At 42.9% G+C, this 16,823-nt stretch overlaps 1 protein-coding gene and 1 long non-coding RNA gene across 2 annotated transcripts; one reads left to right on the forward strand and one right to left on the reverse strand.

The window, feature by feature from the left end:
* The first annotated feature begins 1,624 nt into the window (after positions 1–1,624).
* LOC119894072 lies at positions 1,625–2,719 on the forward strand. Its single transcript, XR_005442866.1, has 2 exons — positions 1,625–1,750; positions 1,868–2,719. It is a non-coding gene; the product is annotated as an uncharacterized LOC119894072 (long non-coding RNA).
* Positions 2,720–7,395: 4,676 nt separating this feature from the next.
* LOC119894052 (E3 ubiquitin-protein ligase TRIM21-like) lies at positions 7,396–11,722 on the reverse strand. The gene is made up of 2 exons (XM_038706548.1): positions 11,578–11,722; positions 7,396–9,330 (listed from the first exon to the last, which is right to left on the reverse strand). Exon 2 carries the CDS (start codon positions 9,319–9,321, stop codon positions 7,675–7,677), a length of 1,647 nt encoding a protein of 548 aa, XP_038562476.1. The 5' UTR covers positions 9,322–9,330; positions 11,578–11,722; the 3' UTR covers positions 7,396–7,674.
* Positions 11,723–16,823: the final 5,101 nt, after the last annotated feature.

Below are 16,823 nucleotides of genomic sequence, written 5' to 3' on the forward strand. Positions count from 1 at the left end.
GAAGCTTACTACGCGCTGTTCCTGAGCTAATCTGAAGGCCACACGATGTTTGGAGGGCTGTAGCTATTGACTCTGCAGAAAGTTGGTGGCTTCTGCACATGCACTGATCTGTGATTTTATGTGGCCTACCTCTTCATGACTGAGTTTCTGTTCTGTTCTGTATTATGTTTAAGTAGTGAGGAAATTTCACAAATGGACTTATTGCACAGGTGGCAGTCTATCACAGTACCACGCTTCAATTCACAATTCACTGAGCTCTTGAGAGCGACCCATTTTTTCACAACTGTTTTTATAGGAGCCATTTATGTTTATTGTTGGCATGATATTTTATTTAATAATAAATAGTTGAATAAACTCAATGTGTAACGAGGTGACTGCTTTCCTCTGACTTCATGTGTTCTGTGCAGCATCTTAAGTTAAGAGAACTTTCAACCATTTTGACATCAGCGTTGGTGTCGATGTTTGTTTACTGTTTTCTTCTTCACCAATAACGCAGATTTGCCGTGATATTTCTCTCGCTTGCGGGCTTCCCCTGGTAACCCCATACAGTCTATGGGTAACCCCCGTGTTTCACGTCATACCGCTATGAACTGGGGGCAATTCCCTCAGCCAAAGTCTGCAGAAATGCGGACTTACCAAAAGTCTAATGTCGGCGAGAGAGCCCTCGCGCACTTGATGATTTGACAGTGGGATGGCCCTGAGCCCTCACGGACTTCCCGGGAACGCGCCTCAGAGTCTGTGAGTCCGTGAGGGGGGACATTGGGATCGGGCCAAACACTCTCAAGCTTTTTGGATGTAAGGAACGGCAAGCAAGTCTGCCTTTTGCTTATTGCTCACACTTGATGGAAGACCTGCTTTGTCATTTTTGCAGCCAGGTAGCTGCACCTGATAGGTACCTGACTTGAATTTGTCCCTAATTCTGTGGAGAGGGCTACGGACCGACACATCTCCAGAATTTGGTCATCATACCATTATTAAGGGAAACTTACTTACTTAATGTCTCGCAGACCTTGGATAGATATGCTGTTGATTTTGTTTGCCGTTGTTTATGTTTTCCAATTGAACTACCTTGAGAATCCAAGTGGTTTCTTTAGGTCATCCTGAGGTGTCGTCGTGAAAATGTTCTTTTGACTTGAATACCAAAAACTGGCACACGAATGAATTCATTAGGACTGCCAAGAGAAACTTGCATATATTCTACAGTGAGTGAACTATGGCCAGCCGGTGTTTGTTGTTTGAATAGGTATTATTCAAACTGTCACGACCCCGTGGGCCGTTTATGTGGATATGGGATGTTGTGCTTGTGTGTTTTCCCTCTCTGCCACCAGCAGCACCTTGCCCCGCCCCCAATGCTGCAGCAGCAACCTGAGGAGCGCGGCTGATTCCACTCTCCTAATCAGTGGAGAGTATAAGTTCTGGTGAAGGAAGCTGCTGTTGTTGAGAGTATGGTGGTCTACAACAAAAGAGACCGTGTCGCTGAGCGTTTGGAGTCTGCGGCGAGCCTGTGGCAGTTGGCAGAGACCGTAACCAGCAGTGACAACAGTGGGAGTCCCGTGGATAAGTGATTTACTGTTTTTGTTTGCACCGTGTGCTTGTTTGCTAGTTTGCTTTCACTACTTTGCGTTGTTTTGTGTGATACCTTAGTTACCTTTGAAAAGGACCCTTGTTGCTCGCTTCCCTTTTGGGAGTTGCCCCCTGAGGTTCACAACAACCACCAAGAAGTTGAGTTGGAATTCACATTGAATTTCAGGTAAATTCTGTCTGAGTTGTGTTTGTATCACATTCCCACTTGCCTTTCTACTTGCACATACTTGCATCTATTTTATACACCACCTTAATTTATAAATTGTGGACTTCCCATTTTCAGGGGCACGCAGTTGTGCACTGCCCTCCAAGGCCAGGTGGACCTAATTCAGCTGTAGCACTTCTAAAGTATGTGTAGAGTTTCTCAGTGAAGCGGCAGCCAGTAAAGGAGTAGATAAGAGCTGCAGCATCAACGTCATAAAAGGAGACCAGACCCTCCTCATAATCTACAAACACCCCCACCTTCTCAGGCCGAGACTTCAGAGAGAGACGGACTGGAGGACCAGCAGCAGCTTTGTACTCATTTTCATTCCTCAGCCATATCTTCCTGTTGCTCAGCTCTCTGGCAGAGCCGGCATCAGTCTGAGCTCAGCAGGGGGGCAATTATTTTTAATGGGTGGGCACTATTGATGGGGAATTTTTCCGGCTATCCTATAGGCTAGTTATTATCGCTACTGCCGTTTCTGTAAGTGATTAGCCTGAAGTGATGAGAACCAACTCCTAAACCGACTCTATTATAAACAGCACTTGTAGCTAGCTTACTGACAGGAGAGACGGATCTTAATTCTAGTTTGCTCTAGCATTAGAGTTGACAATACGGGACTACTCAAACCATGTAGGCCTACCATTTTCAAAACACTCACAACACACAGATTATTCTACAATCTCAATTATCAAAAAGAAATAAAACTGCTGTTTCTCCACGGCGGGAGGGATTTTTCAGGACAATGGACCACACACAACGGGGGGAATTAAATACTAAATTTATCGTCTTGACAGTAGGCTACATAATGCTTTTCTGGCACTTTGCAGTGTTCATTGATCAAACACGGTTATCACCACATCTTTTAGCTGAATCTCAATGAATGATACTTCATGTAACAAAATATTAACGAGTATAAACATTCAAAAAATATATATACGTCGACTCATTTATCACCGATGAACCCCACAAAGGATATTCTAGCGTTTAAAAGCAGTACTTGGAGGTGCATGCAATTCATGCATGACACTGTCAACACATGGGCCTCTAGCGTTTTCTGATATTTGGACAACGATGTTGACGTCTGCGGAGCCACGAGGTAGGCGGGCTGTCTTGATCGTGTATTGATGTGTGGCTGTAGTAGAACCTAAAGTGAATTGAGATTCAGAGTTAGGCTTTTTAGGCGTGGTGTAATGTCCATTTTGGAGCATTTTGAGCTGCCTGCTTTGTTCTGATATGTGCACTGCCGCCAGGAATCTCCCGCTAACTTGGTCATTTCATGCACGTACTAACATGCAAGTGCATTGGGAGGGGGGAGGCAGGGGGGTTTCCTGTCTTGGTGAGAATAAATCCTTTTTACAATCTGCAATTTGCACACTTGTTTGAATGCACATGCTTAAAAGGGCATCTACTTTTATTTGTACTATGCGGTGCGTTCGTGTACTGCTGCTGTGACATTTCCCCCAGAGATAACTGAAGTAGGGTGAGTGTTGTGAAACTGGGACAACTGCCACAGTTAGCAATAAACTTATTGACGAGGAACACACAAAATAACCCAAAAATGCTTATTCATCACTGGCAAAGCATCTGATTGGGGGGGGGAAAGGGTCATATAGATCATATGATGTCATAAATTGGTGTGGCATCATGAACAGTGACCCTTGATTTCCAGTAAAATTCCCTTTAAAAAATGTATTATAATATGAAAATGTAATATTTTAAATAGCTAAAACTCCAAAATTCACTCCAGGAGCCAATGGCAGACAAAAGATAGGCAACAAGGAAAGACAGGAGAAAAGAAGCACAGAAATCCCGAGGTCAAAAGCACAATCAGGGAAGCGAGGACAGAATTAAAGGTGAAGTTCTACAATATGAAGAACTAGTAGGAGCAGAGCAACCTAAGATTGTTGGCTCTCGCTTGCAACATCCCAAAAAGGATCTACACTGCAAAGGAGAGTGAAATAACATGATAAATATTATATAATGTTTGACTGGCCGAATGAACTCCTTCAGGAGGATGAGTTTGTCTCATCTGTTGGACCCACTGTTCCTGGCTCTGGTCCAGCAGGTCCCCGGAGTCGGCAGGGTCAACACTCTGGCCGTCCTACACAATAGCATCCAGAAGCCCTGCCACGCCGCCGACACCAAGCTGGAGCCATTTGTGGGTCAGGCTGTAGCTCAGCAAATCCACAGTTTCTTCCACAATGACACTGCTGCTGGAACCTGAAGGCTCAACCCTAGGTCTTTATCTAACCAGGAAGGTTTAGATTTGTGTGAAATGAAGGTTTGAAAACAAATGATCCCTGGAACGGCAGAGTGATTCTGGATGGAGACAGTGAAAACAGCACTTACCCCTCCATCTATAACCCCACTGAGGCAGATATTCATTCTCTGGGAACCAAGACAATCTATCCAATAATTGTTGAGAGATTGATTGCATATTGATTACTGCTCATTGTTTGTGGTTGTTTGTCAGGATGCAGCAGCTAATTAGCAGACCCACTTTAGGAGCCCCGTGTTGCATTTTGTATGACTCATTAGCTGCGTAACTGACATTTTTCTGCCATCATTTAACATTTATTCATTTAGCTGACGCTTTCATTCAAAGCGACTCACAATTCAAATTTATGTCAGAGGTCGCACACCTCTGGAGCTGAGGGTTAAGTGTCTTGTTCAGGGACACAATGGTGGACTCTCCAGTGGGGAGTTGAAGGCATGCGTCTTATCCACTGCTCCATCACCTCCAGTTTCAGTGTTGCTTAAATGTTAAACTCAATGATCATAAGCAGTGTTTCCCACAGAATGACAGCGTAACTGTGGCGGGGGGCAAGTCTACTTTAACAGGTGCAGACTTCGGCACAACACCTGGCGCTGCAATCACATCACCATGACATGAGCAAGGCGACGGCAGGCGCCGGGTCCGGCGCACGCAGTTGTTGTTCTCTGGTTGCACACACCTTTTGCCTAATCATTGTTCTAAGCTCACGCAGTCTACAGGAGGTAGATTGTGTCTTACGGCGCTGTTTATATATCCCACCCCTGCAGTCCCTGCAGCTATGGTGGTCAGCCGATTTCCCTTATGTCATTTCTATCCAAAGCAGAGATGCTCACAAGTCTTTGAGCTAGAGTCCAAGTCAAGTCTCTCGTGGTTATAATGAATGTTGTATCACCTGCTGCATTCAATCCAGGTTGCTAATAAAACTTCATAGCTATAAGGAATACTGTTAACCTGTTTTTCTTTTACAGAGCACAACCATGTGATGTGAAATGCAATTAATGACAGCTTATTAAATACTGTAAGTCAATAAAACTGTGACGTTGCATAATCAACAATAAATCTTAAAAAGTTTTTAACTTACAGAGCACAACCATGTAGCCTAATGTACAATGCGTCTACAATTAATGACAGCTTATAAACTACTGTAAGTCAACACATCTTCCTGACTCTCAAAACAATAAACTGTAACCTGTTTTTCACAGAGCACAACTATAATGTGCAATGCAATCAATGACAGCTTAAACTACTGTAAGTCAACACACCCTGCAGACTCTCAAACAAGTGTAATGTTAGGCTATAACTAAATAAAACTATAAGGCTACATGATCAACAATAAACCTGTAACCTCTTTCTAGCCAATAGCAATAACTAAGATGATGGCAGCCAGCAGGACGTAAATGATTACGTTAATCGACCACCACAAGTTTGGCAAGTAAACAAACACTCGTTCATCTTTTCATAACGAACGACAGTCAGAGCAAACCTTCCATAGCTCGTAGCTGAAGCAAGAAGCAAGCAAACGTTAGATGGCCAATACTGAGCTAAACATGTTCACTCACCACATATTTGCGTTCAGCTCGTCTTTGTTTGGGTCTTGTTGTATGAAGTTTTAAAGCCAAAGTTTATGATAAATGGCACAGCAGCTGCCGGTGTTTGTTGTCCTCTCTCACGTGCGGCCGCAAGCAGCAGATGCTACGTAGGCAGGTTATAGGTAACTTTGGGAGGGAATAACAGCAAGCTCATCAGATGTTTCTTAAAAATAAACATTGTTCACGAGTCCCGCGCCTCGAGTCTGAGTCGAGTCTGAAGTCTTTTCAGGACGAGTCTCAAGTCTAGTCTCAAGTCACTGTGTGTGCGATTTAAGTCGCACTCAAGTCCAAGTCTCTAACTCCCCATCTCTGATCCAAAGCTATCTAAAGGGTTGTCTTCAGACCGGGCACAGAGTTAGTCTCACAGAATAGCCTCCTTGATCCATTTCAAGGTTTTACGGCTCTGTTGTCTGTGACAGAAACCCTAAGATCGGCTAAAGATCACAGCATGCTGCTATCTGCACTCTTGGCAATGGGCATCTTGGGCTAGGCACTCCTGTGGTTTGAATTCTAACTCTCTGAGTGTTCTTACAATGTGTCTTGGCAATTGTCCTCCTCTCAGTGCCTCTCCAAAGGGGTGCCCCAAGGATTGGGGGTAGGGGCCCTTCTCTTCTCAGTTTACACCAAGCACTAGGGACGATCATTTGCTTGCATGGCTTTTCTTACCACTGCTACGCAGACGATAAACAGTTCTACCTGTCCTTTCTGCCAGATGACCCAACTGTCTTGGCGCGGATCACCGACTGTTTCTTTGACATTTCAGCAAAGATGAAGCCTTTCCACCTTCAGCTAAGCCTCTCTAAGACTGAACTCTTGGTCATCCCTGCCAACCAATCTATCCACCATACATCAAACTACAAATTGGCTCCTCCTCACCCGAACCTAGGTGGTGAGAAGCTGTCTTTCTCGGACCATGTTGCCATGTCTCCCAGTTTTGCCCATCCTAACTCAGTATGCTACCCAGCTTCTGGTACAGGCCGTGGTTAATCTCTTGCTTCGACTATTTCCCTCCTATCTTTCAGCTTGTGCAATAAATGTGGGATTAGTTTTTGATCAACTCAAAAGGACTAATGTCACTCGACTACTGAAGGACATCCGCTGGCTACCCATTGCCACCAGAAACCGAATCAGGTCACTAATGCTTGCATACAGAGTGATTACTGGGTCTGCTCCCATCTACCTAAACTCTATAACAAAGTCTTCTGTTCCTTCTCAGCCAGTACACTCCTCCAATGAACACCGCCTGGCTCTGCCATCCCTACACACAAAGCAATCTGTGACACCACAATGGTAGAACGAGCTACTGCAAGCCATCAGAGCGGGGGCGTCCCTCTAACTTTAAGAAGCTCCCATGAAATCTCATCTCTTCCGAGAACACTTCCTCTTATAACACCTCTAACCCTTAACCTCCAAGATGCCCTTCCTGTGCTCTTCTTCTTCTATCTCATTACAATTCACATTTCTTGATTGTACTATTTGTTAACTCTTATAGCTTCCCCTAGTAATTAATCCCATTGATGTCATATGTGTTAATAGCTCTCACTAGAATTATTGCTGTTCTTACTAGTATCTCTTGTTAATAGTAGATCTCTTATTTTAAAGATGCTTGTATGTTGTTCATAAATGTAAGTCGTTTAGGATAAAATCCTCTGTGAAATGAGTAAATATTAATGTACTGTAAGTCACAGAGCTATGTAGTCAGTAATTTGTGCAAGTATGCAACACTTGTTGCAGAAACAATGGTCAGACAATAAAACATTTTTTATTTGGCATACAGACCTTTAAGGAACATATAAATGCTTCCTATTTCTGACATTGTATTCTGATGATTTAACAGTCTGGAAGGCAGGTAATGCAGTTAATAGAATAACACTAACGCTTAACACTTTAAACACAAATATTTACAGAAACAAACACATCAACACACAATAAAAATTAGAAATCATCAAAATATACAATCTACATGACCAATAAATATACATATATTACATTAATGGTAGAAAATCTAATAGTTGTTCTACTCAGTGTGATTGACAGGTCACAAGAGAGATGATTAGAGGGGCAGAGTTTTTACCACCATCGTTAAGACCAGGACTAAAGTATGGATAGACTTTCTTAGTGAAGCAGCAGCCAGTAAAGGAGTAGATACGAGCTGCAGCATCAACATCATGAAAGGAGACCAGACCCTCCTCATAATCCACAAACACCCCCACCTTCTCAGGCCGAGACTTCAGACAGAGACAGACTGGAGGGTCATCAAAAGCAAAGTACCTACTTTCATTTCTCAAACATATCGTCCAGTAACCATCCTGAGGTGTCACTGTGATGTTTCCCTTCCTGTTGATCGATTCTCTGGCCACTCCTAAAGTCCATTTAGTCTTCCCTTTAACCTGAACCTCGTAGTAAAATCTCCCTGAAGAGAAACTCTGCTTTGCTAAGACAATAGCACAATAATCAAATCTCTCTGGATTGTCTGGGAGGTTCTTCTTTACATCAGCATGTTTAACTTGTTTTCCATCATCAGACAGAATGAGCCAGGGATTTGCTGTATCAGGATCGAGGGTCACATCCACTGCATACTGCTGGACCCTCTTCAGCTCGGCCTCCAGCAGCTTCTTCATCTGTTCACTGAGCGTCTCCTCCAGCTGATTCACAGCTCTCCTCACAGTCCCCTCATATGAAGGTGGATGGACGCTGACTTCTGTCCAATCCTTGGTGGGTGGAGCAGCGTTCAGGGATGGGAGGCTTTGGAGGAGGTGGAGGTGGTCTTCAGAGCGTGAGAGCTGCTCCACCTCAGAGCTTCTCTTCTTCAGCTCAGAGATTTCCTGTTCCAGCTCTTTGATGAAGCCTTCAGCCTGTTTCTCTGTCTCTCTCTGCTTCTCTATGATCGTGTCGATGAGCTCGGCCTGGCTTCTCTCAACAGACTCCTTCAGAGCGCTGAAGACCTGAACACCACCTGCTATCTCTCTGTCTGCATCTTCCTTACTGAGCTCCACTGAGCGTTTGATCTCCTCAATCTTCAGTCGTCTCTTCTGGATCATCTGCTGAGTTTCAGCCTCTGTCTTCCCCAGCTCGGCCTTCTTTCCTTCATATTCTTCTTTCAGAGGAACAACATCATGTGTCTTGTGGTCTGAAACAGAGCAGAGCATGCAGACACACATCTGGTCGGTCTTACAGAACAGCTCCAGCAGTTTATCGTGCTTCGTACACATCCTGCCTTCCAGGTTCTCCACAGGGTCGATCAGCTGATGTCTTTTCAGGCCTGCCATTGTCAGATGAGGCTTCAGGTGAGTCTCACAGTAGGAACCCAGACAAACCAGGCAGGACTTCAGGGCCTTCAGTTTGGTTCCAGTGCAGACGTCACAGGGAACTTCTCCTGGTTTGGCAGCTTGTTGCTCTGAGTTGCTGCTGCTGGCTTTCTGTTGAGCTGACTGTCTGAACTGAGCAGCCATCTCAGAGATGAAAGTGTTGACCTGCAGCTCAGGTTTTGTGTAGAAAAGCTTTTTACAGTTGGGACACTGACACAGGACATTAATATTCCAGTTTTCAGTGATGCAGGTTTTACAGAAGTTGTGTCCACATGGTGTGCTGACTGGATCAGTGAACACATCCAGACAGATGGAGCACAGAAACTGATCTTCAGTCAGTAGACAGCTGGCAGCAGACATATCCACACTCTGAGGACAGAATGTTGTAAAAAAACAAAACTGTTATTACAAATAATTTTTTTTTAAAAATCTATCAATGATTAGTGGAATATAAGGAGTCGTCCTAAATTATTTTATTACACTGAACAAAATTAAAAAAGCAACACCAATTGTTTTTGCCCCATTCATCATGAGCTGAACTCAAAGATCTAAGACTTTCTTTATGTACACAAAAAGCCCATTTATCTTAAATATTTTTCACTAACTGTCAAAATCTGTGAGCACTTCTCCTTTGCCAAGATAATCCATCCACCTCACAGGTGTGGCATATCAAGATGCTGATCAGACAGCATGGGTATTGCACAGGTGTGCCTTAGACTGGCCACAATAAAAGGCCACTCCAAAATGTGCAGTTTCACTGTCTTGGGGGGGCAGTCAGTATCTGGTGTTGCTGTCTACCATCTGCCCTGTGCAGTGAAAAGAGGGATTCACCGTGAAGAGAACACCTCTCCAAAGTGCCAGACGCTATCGGATGTGAGCATTTGCCCACTCAAGTCAGTTACGACGACAAACTGCAGTCAGGTCGAGACCCCGATGAGGACGACAAGCATGCAGATGAGCTTCCCTGAGACGGTTCCTGACAGACACTTTTGCAGAAATTCTTTGGTTATGCAAACCAATTGTTGCAGCAGCTGTCCGGGTGGCTGGTCTCAAGACGATCTTGGAGGTGAAGATGCTGGATGTTGAGGTCCTGGGCTGGTGTGGTTACACGTGGTCTGCGGTTGTGAGGCTGGTTGGATGTACTGCCAAATTCTCTGAAACACCTTTGGAGATGGCTTATGGTAGAGAAATTAACATTCAATTCACGGGCAACAGCTCTGGTGGACAATTGCACGCTCCCTCAAAACTTGCGACATCTGTGGCATTGCGCCGTGTGATGGAACTGCACATTTTGGAGTGGCCTTTTATTGTGTCCAGCCTAAGGCACACCTGTGCAATATCCATGCTGTCTGATCAGTGAGGTGGATGGATTATCTCGGCAAAGGAGATGTGCTCACAGATTTGTCAACAATATTTGAGAGAAGTAGGCCTTTTGTGTAAGTCTTAAATCTTTGAGTTCAGCTCATGATCAATGGGGCAAAACCAAAAGTGTTGCATTTATAATTTTGTTCAGTGTATATTGCAGCCAACTAAGGGACACATTTACTAAGAAAATGAAGTAATAAATCCACAATGTGAGCAGGCAACTTTAGTCAGCAGGACCGCGACTTAACACGACCAGACAAAAATAGTGGTCATTTAGTGAAACAGGGCAACGGAGTCTTAGGGGCGTAGCCAGCAAAGTCTCAGCTGAATCTCTGGAGCGCTGGGCAGTCATAAGAATTCAAAAGAAGTCCAACAAATTACAGGCAGAAATCCAACACACTGAGAAAAGGGCCGGGATGATTGACCAGTAGACAAAGACAAAATGACAACAAACAAGGGTAACTCACTGACTTAAATGCTCAAGTGAGGGGAGAATATCCAGACACGGTTGAAAATTATTACAGCAAGGCAGACAATCAAGCAGGTGGGAAAAACACAGAGGCAGGAAGTGAATTAACACAGGACACATAAGAAAGGATATTTTCAAAATAAAACAGGAAATAACTCAACTAAACCAAACCATGACACTTTTATTCCAAAACATACACTTTGGTTGCCTCTGGAAAAATTTAGTTTCTCTCATTATTACAAAAAATATATAATATAATAAATATTATTTTCGAGCCTAAATCTGATTATTAATACATTAGCAAGCATTAAACTGTACATGTTTATAGGAAACAAAAAGGAGATTTAATAAGACAAACCATATACACACAAAATATACAGAAGATACTGCAACAGATGGGGAGGGAGAGAGTCAGCTTGGACACAAAGAAGAGGCACAGAGAGAGAGGATGATGATGTAGAGAATCAGGCACATTAAATGTGCAGAAGAAAAGATGGAGCTCAGTTAAAAACTGCCAACCGCCCCGAGAGGTACTTCCTGTCCGAGTAGAGCTCAGGTTTGTAATTACTTTTGTAACAAGATGCAGTCAGAGTGCAGTCACTGTGATTTGGTTTTTACCTCTCTTTTGTAGTTTTGTACATGCTATTCATATCAAAAATGACACATTTCTATGATATCATATCTTTTATCTGGTAAAACAAAACAGTCAGATTCTGGTTTGAACTGAACTTTGACCAAATACTGAGTCAGTGCATTTTGGCTTTGTAGGGCCGTGTACTCACCAGGGTTTGGCAGAGATTCTGCTGTTTTGTTGAGAAAAACCTGATGGATTCAGTTGAATGTTTCTTTCGAGAGGAACAGAGAGACTTGTCTCGACTGCAGCTCTGCTGACACTCAGACTAACTTTCACTTTCATAAGAGGAAATGTGACGTTGCAGCTCTCCTCGTATACTCTTGCTCCTCCTCTCAGTGCGGCTCTGAAGTGAGGTTTTATTGCCTCTGTGGGAAAAACCTTGACACAGCTTTGGAACAAGATGAGTTTTTGCTGCTTTCCAAACCATATTTTGTTTGTGTGACATGGAAAACTGTCACTGGGCCACAAGTAGGCTTCTCTGTAATGTTGAAGTTTTAAAGTAGAAAAGTACATTTTAAAATATTTCTTTTAGTGACTTTAAGGGAAATTAAAATAGCATAATTTAGAAAAAGCTCATCAGTTACATAGTCGTAGTGAAAGTCTAAGAAATTAAGAGTTTGTTTAACTCCTGTATCCATATAATTAGTTTCAGTATGAGGCTGGTGATACAGTTATTTATTAAGTGCATGTGTCAGGCTGCAGTTTGTTATAATATAATTTTTTTGAGTGTGTTAGAAATAAATCTGTGTTAGTGTTATTTTTACTGAGCATATTGTAGCCGAGATCAATGCCTTTTAATGAAGCATTTAATATTCAAGTCCTGCCTGTTCATTTATTTTTAATAGATGGAGGATTTTAGGGAATCTTTATTTCCTTATTTTACTAACTAAGACACGTGTTAAAACATCTGACAAACATCTCAGACTGCAGAGAGTCAGAGATGAGACGGTTAGATATTATTTATTATTAGTAATTCAATTCAATTTTATTTATATAGCACCAAATCACAACAACAGTTATCTCACAGCGCCTCATAAAGAGCAGGTCTAGACCGTACTCTATGATGTTATTTACAGAAGCCCAACAATTCCCACCAAGAGCAGCACTAGGAGACAGAGGCAAGGAAAAACTTCCTTTAAGATGCAGAAACCTCGAGCAGAACCATGGCTCAGGGTGGGCGGCCATCTGCCTCGACCGGTTGGGGTGAGAGAGAGAGAGAGAGAGAGAGAGAGAGAGAGAGAGAGAGAGGAGAGAGAGAGAGAGGGGAGGGAGGCAGTACAGACAGTAAAGGTGATGTTGCTACAGACTAAATGAAAAATGGTATAGATATGTATAGTAGTGTTAATGATAACAATCGTAATGTTAATGATTATAATAACAATAATAACAATAGGACTAGTAACAATAGTCGTTGCAGTAGAGGGTGTCGAGCAGGAACACGGGGGCAGCAGGTGACCTGCAACCACAGATCCAGACTCCACAGCTCCAGAGCCAGAAACACCTGCAGGAAGTGACAGGAGGAGAGAGGAGAGGGACGAGAAAGCACAAGACTACCGGAAAGGGGAGAAGTTGTGTTAGTAACATGCAATAATGGGATGAGGTTGCATACAGAGGGAGAGAAAGTAGAGGAGAGAGGAGCTCAGTGCATCATGGGAAATCCCCCGGCAGTCTAGGCCTATAGCAGCATAACTAAGGGATGGTTCAGGACTCACCTGAGCCAGCCCTAACTATAAGCTTTATCAAAGAGGAAAGTCTTAAGCCTACTCTTAAATGTGGAGATGGTGTCTGCCTCCTGAACACAAACTGGAACCTGGTTCCACAGGAGAGGAGCTTGATAGCTGAACGCTCTGGCTCCTAGTCTACTTTTGGAGACTCTAGGAACCACAAGTAACCCTGCATTCTGGGAGCGCAGTGCTCTGGTGGGGTAGTAAGGTACTATGAGCTCTTTAAGATAAGATGGTGCCTGACCATTAAGAGCTTTGTAGGTAAGAAGAATGATTTTAAATTCTATTCTGGATTTTACTGGAAGCCAGTGCAGAGAAGCTAAAACAGGAGAAATATGATCTCTTTTCCTGGTTCCTGTCAGAACACGTGCTGCAGCAATCTGGATCAGCTGAAGAGTCTTAACAGACTTTTTCAAGCAGCCTGATAATAAGGAATTGCAGTAATCCAGCCTAGAAGTAACAAATGCACGGACTAGTTTTTCTGCATCATTTTTAGACATGATGTTCCTGATTTTCGCAATATTACGTAGGTGAAAAAAGGCGGTCCTTGAAATTTGCTTAATGTGAGACTTAAACGACATGTCTTGATCAAAGATAACTCCAAGATTCCTCACAGTGGTGCTGGAGGCCAGGGCGATGCCACCCAGGGAAACTATATCTTTAGATAATGCGTCACGGAGGTGCTTAGGCCTCAGAAAAATAACTTCAGTTTTATCTGGGTTTAACATTAGAAAATTACAGGTCATCCAGGTTTTAACATCCTGAAGGCACATTTGAAGTTTAGCTAACTGATGAGTTTCATCTGGCTTGATCGATAGATATAACTGAGTATCATCTGCATAACAATGAAAGCTTATGGAATGTTTCCTGATAATATTGCCTAAAGGAAGCATATATAAAGTGAAGAGGATTGGTCCAAGGACAGATCCTTGAGGAACTCCATGAGTAACTTTGGCGTGCATGGAGGACTCATCGTTAACATGTACAAACTGAAATCGATCTGATAAATAGGACTTAAACCAGCTTAGAGCGGTTCCTTTAATGCCAATGAAATATTCCAGTCTCTGCAATAGGATCTGATGGTCAATGGTATCAAATGCAGCACTAAGATCTAATAAAACCAGTACAGAGACAAGTCCTTTGTCTGATGCAATAAGGAGGTCATTAGTAATTTTCACCAGTGCTGTCTCTGTGCTATGATGAGCTCTAAATCCTGACTGAAAATCCTCAAATAAACTATTGCTCTATAGAAAGTCACACAGCTGTTTAGCAACTGCTTTCTCCAGAACCTTAGAGAGAAATGGAAGGTTAGATATAGGTCTATAGTTGGCTAAAATATCCGGATCAAGTTTAGGCTTTTTCAGAAGAGGTTTAATTACAGCTACTTTAAAGTACTGTGGTACATAGCCTGTTGATAAAGATAGATTGATCATATCTAGTATAGAGGTGCTGACTAAGGGTAGAACATCTTTAAGCAGCCTAGTCGGGATGGGGTCTAAGAGGCAGGTTGATGGTTTAGATGAAGAAATTATTGAAGTTAGTTGGTAAAGATTGAGGGAAGCAAAACAGTCTAAACATGTATCTGGTTCTACAGCTGTTTCTAAGGTTCCTGAGTTAAGAGATAAGTCGGTGCCAATTGAGGGCAGGTCTTGGTGAATTTTGTCTCTAATAGTTAGAATTTTATCATTAAAGAAGCTCATGAAATCGTAACTACTGAGAGCTATGGGAATACTTGGCTCAATAGAGCTGTGACTCTCTGTCAGCCTGGCTACAGTGCTGAAAAGAAACCTGGGGTTGTTCCTATTTTCCTCTATTAATGACGAGTAGTACGCTGCTCTGGCATTACGGAGGGCCTTCCTATAAGTTTTAAGACCATCTTGCCAAATTAAACGAGAATTTTCCACTTTGGTGGAACGCCAATTCCTCTCAAGTTTCCGCGATATTTGCTTTAATTTGCGAGTTTCAGTATTATACCATGGAGCTAACCGTCTTTGTTTTAGTATTTTCTTTTTTAGAGGGGCTACAGAGTCGAGTGTCATTCGCAGCGAGCCTGCAGCACTATCAACAAGATGATCGATTTGGGAGGGACTGAAATTAGCATAGGAGTCCTGTTACTTTGAATTTAGAGCTGATGGAATCGCATCCTTAAATTTAGCTATGGCACTATCAGACAGACATCTTGTATAGAAATTTTTGCCCAATGGCGAGTAGTTCAGCAATACAAACTCAAAAGTTATCAAACAGTGGTCGGATAAAGAGGGATTCTGTGGGAACACCACTAAATGTTCAATTTCAATACCATACACCAAAACAAGGTCGAGGGTGTGGTTAAAACAGTGAGTCGGTTCATGAACACTCTGAGAGAAGCCGATGGAATCTAACAGAGAGATAAACGCAGTACTGAAGCTGTCATTCTCAACATCCACATGAATATTAAAATCTCCTACAATAATAACTTTGTCCGTTTTAAGGACTAAAGTTGACAAAAACTCTGCAAATTCAGATAAGAATTCAGATACGGGCCAGGTGCTCGGTACACTATAACGAAGAGAATTGGTTGCAGTGATTTCCAACTTGGGTGCGAAAGACTAAGAACAAGGCTTTCAAATGAGTTATAGTTTGGTTTAGGTTTAGAGCTGATTAGTAGGCTAGAGTCGAAGATAGCTGCAACTCCACCTCCTCGGCCTGTGCCTCGAGGAATGTCAGTATTAATATGACTGAGGGGTGGATTCATTTAGGCTAACATATTCTCCATCACCCAGCCAGGTTTCAGTAAGACCAAATAAATCAATATCATAATCTGATATTAGTTCATTTACTAGTACAGCTTTAGAAGAGAGAGATCTGATGTTTAAGAGTCCACATTTAACTCTCCTATTTGTTTGCACTATTGCTCTTGTGGTTTTAATTTTTAAGAGGTTTTTATGCACAGCTCCTCTTCTGTTTACCTTTTTAAATAATTTCAATGGTCGGGGGACAGACACCGTCACTATAGGATTTTCACTAAGTAACTCCTGAAATGGAGGAGCAGAGAAGTGTGTTAGACTGCGACTCTGCCTCCTGGTCTCAACTCTGGGTTGTCATGGATTTGGTCCACTAATAAACTTGGCCAGATTTCTAGAAATGAGAGCTGCTCCTTCCCAAGTGGGACGGATGCCGTCTCTCCGGATCAGACCAGGTCTTCCCCAGAAAGTCTGCCAATGATCTACAAAGCCCACATCGTTTGCTGGACACCACCTCGACAACCAGCGGCGGAATGACGACATGCGGCTATACATGTCATCACTGGTCAGATTTGGCAGGGGTCCAGAGAAAACTACGGTGTCCGACATTGTTTTTGCATATGTACACACCGACTCAACATTAATCTTAGTGACCTCCGATTGGCGTAACCGGGAGTCATTACCGCCGACGTGAATAACAATCTTACTGTATTTACGTTTATCCTTAGCCAGCAGTTTCAAATAAGACTCAATGTTGCCCGCTCTGGCCCCAGGGATGCACTTAACTATGGCCGCTGGCTTCGCTAACTTCACGTTTCTCAAAATGGAGCTGCCAATGATCAGAGTTGGTTTCTCAGCGGGTGTGTCGCTGAGTGGGGAAAATCTGTTAGAAACGTGAACAGGTTGATGATGCCCCGTGGACTTTGAATGCTTACGACTATTCCTCC

Source organism: Micropterus salmoides, unplaced genomic scaffold, assembly GCF_014851395.1.
Source record: "Micropterus salmoides isolate LMB-PRFRI ecotype aquatic unplaced genomic scaffold, ASM1485139v1 Ms_hic_scaffold_8, whole genome shotgun sequence".
Lineage (NCBI taxonomy): Eukaryota > Metazoa > Chordata > Actinopteri > Centrarchiformes > Centrarchidae > Micropterus > Micropterus salmoides.

Excerpts from the sequence above, each read along its gene's own strand:
- LOC119894052 (XM_038706548.1), bottom strand. The coding sequence starts at position 9,321 with ATGTCTGCTGCCAGCTGTCTACTGACTGAAGATCAGTTTCTGTGCTCC.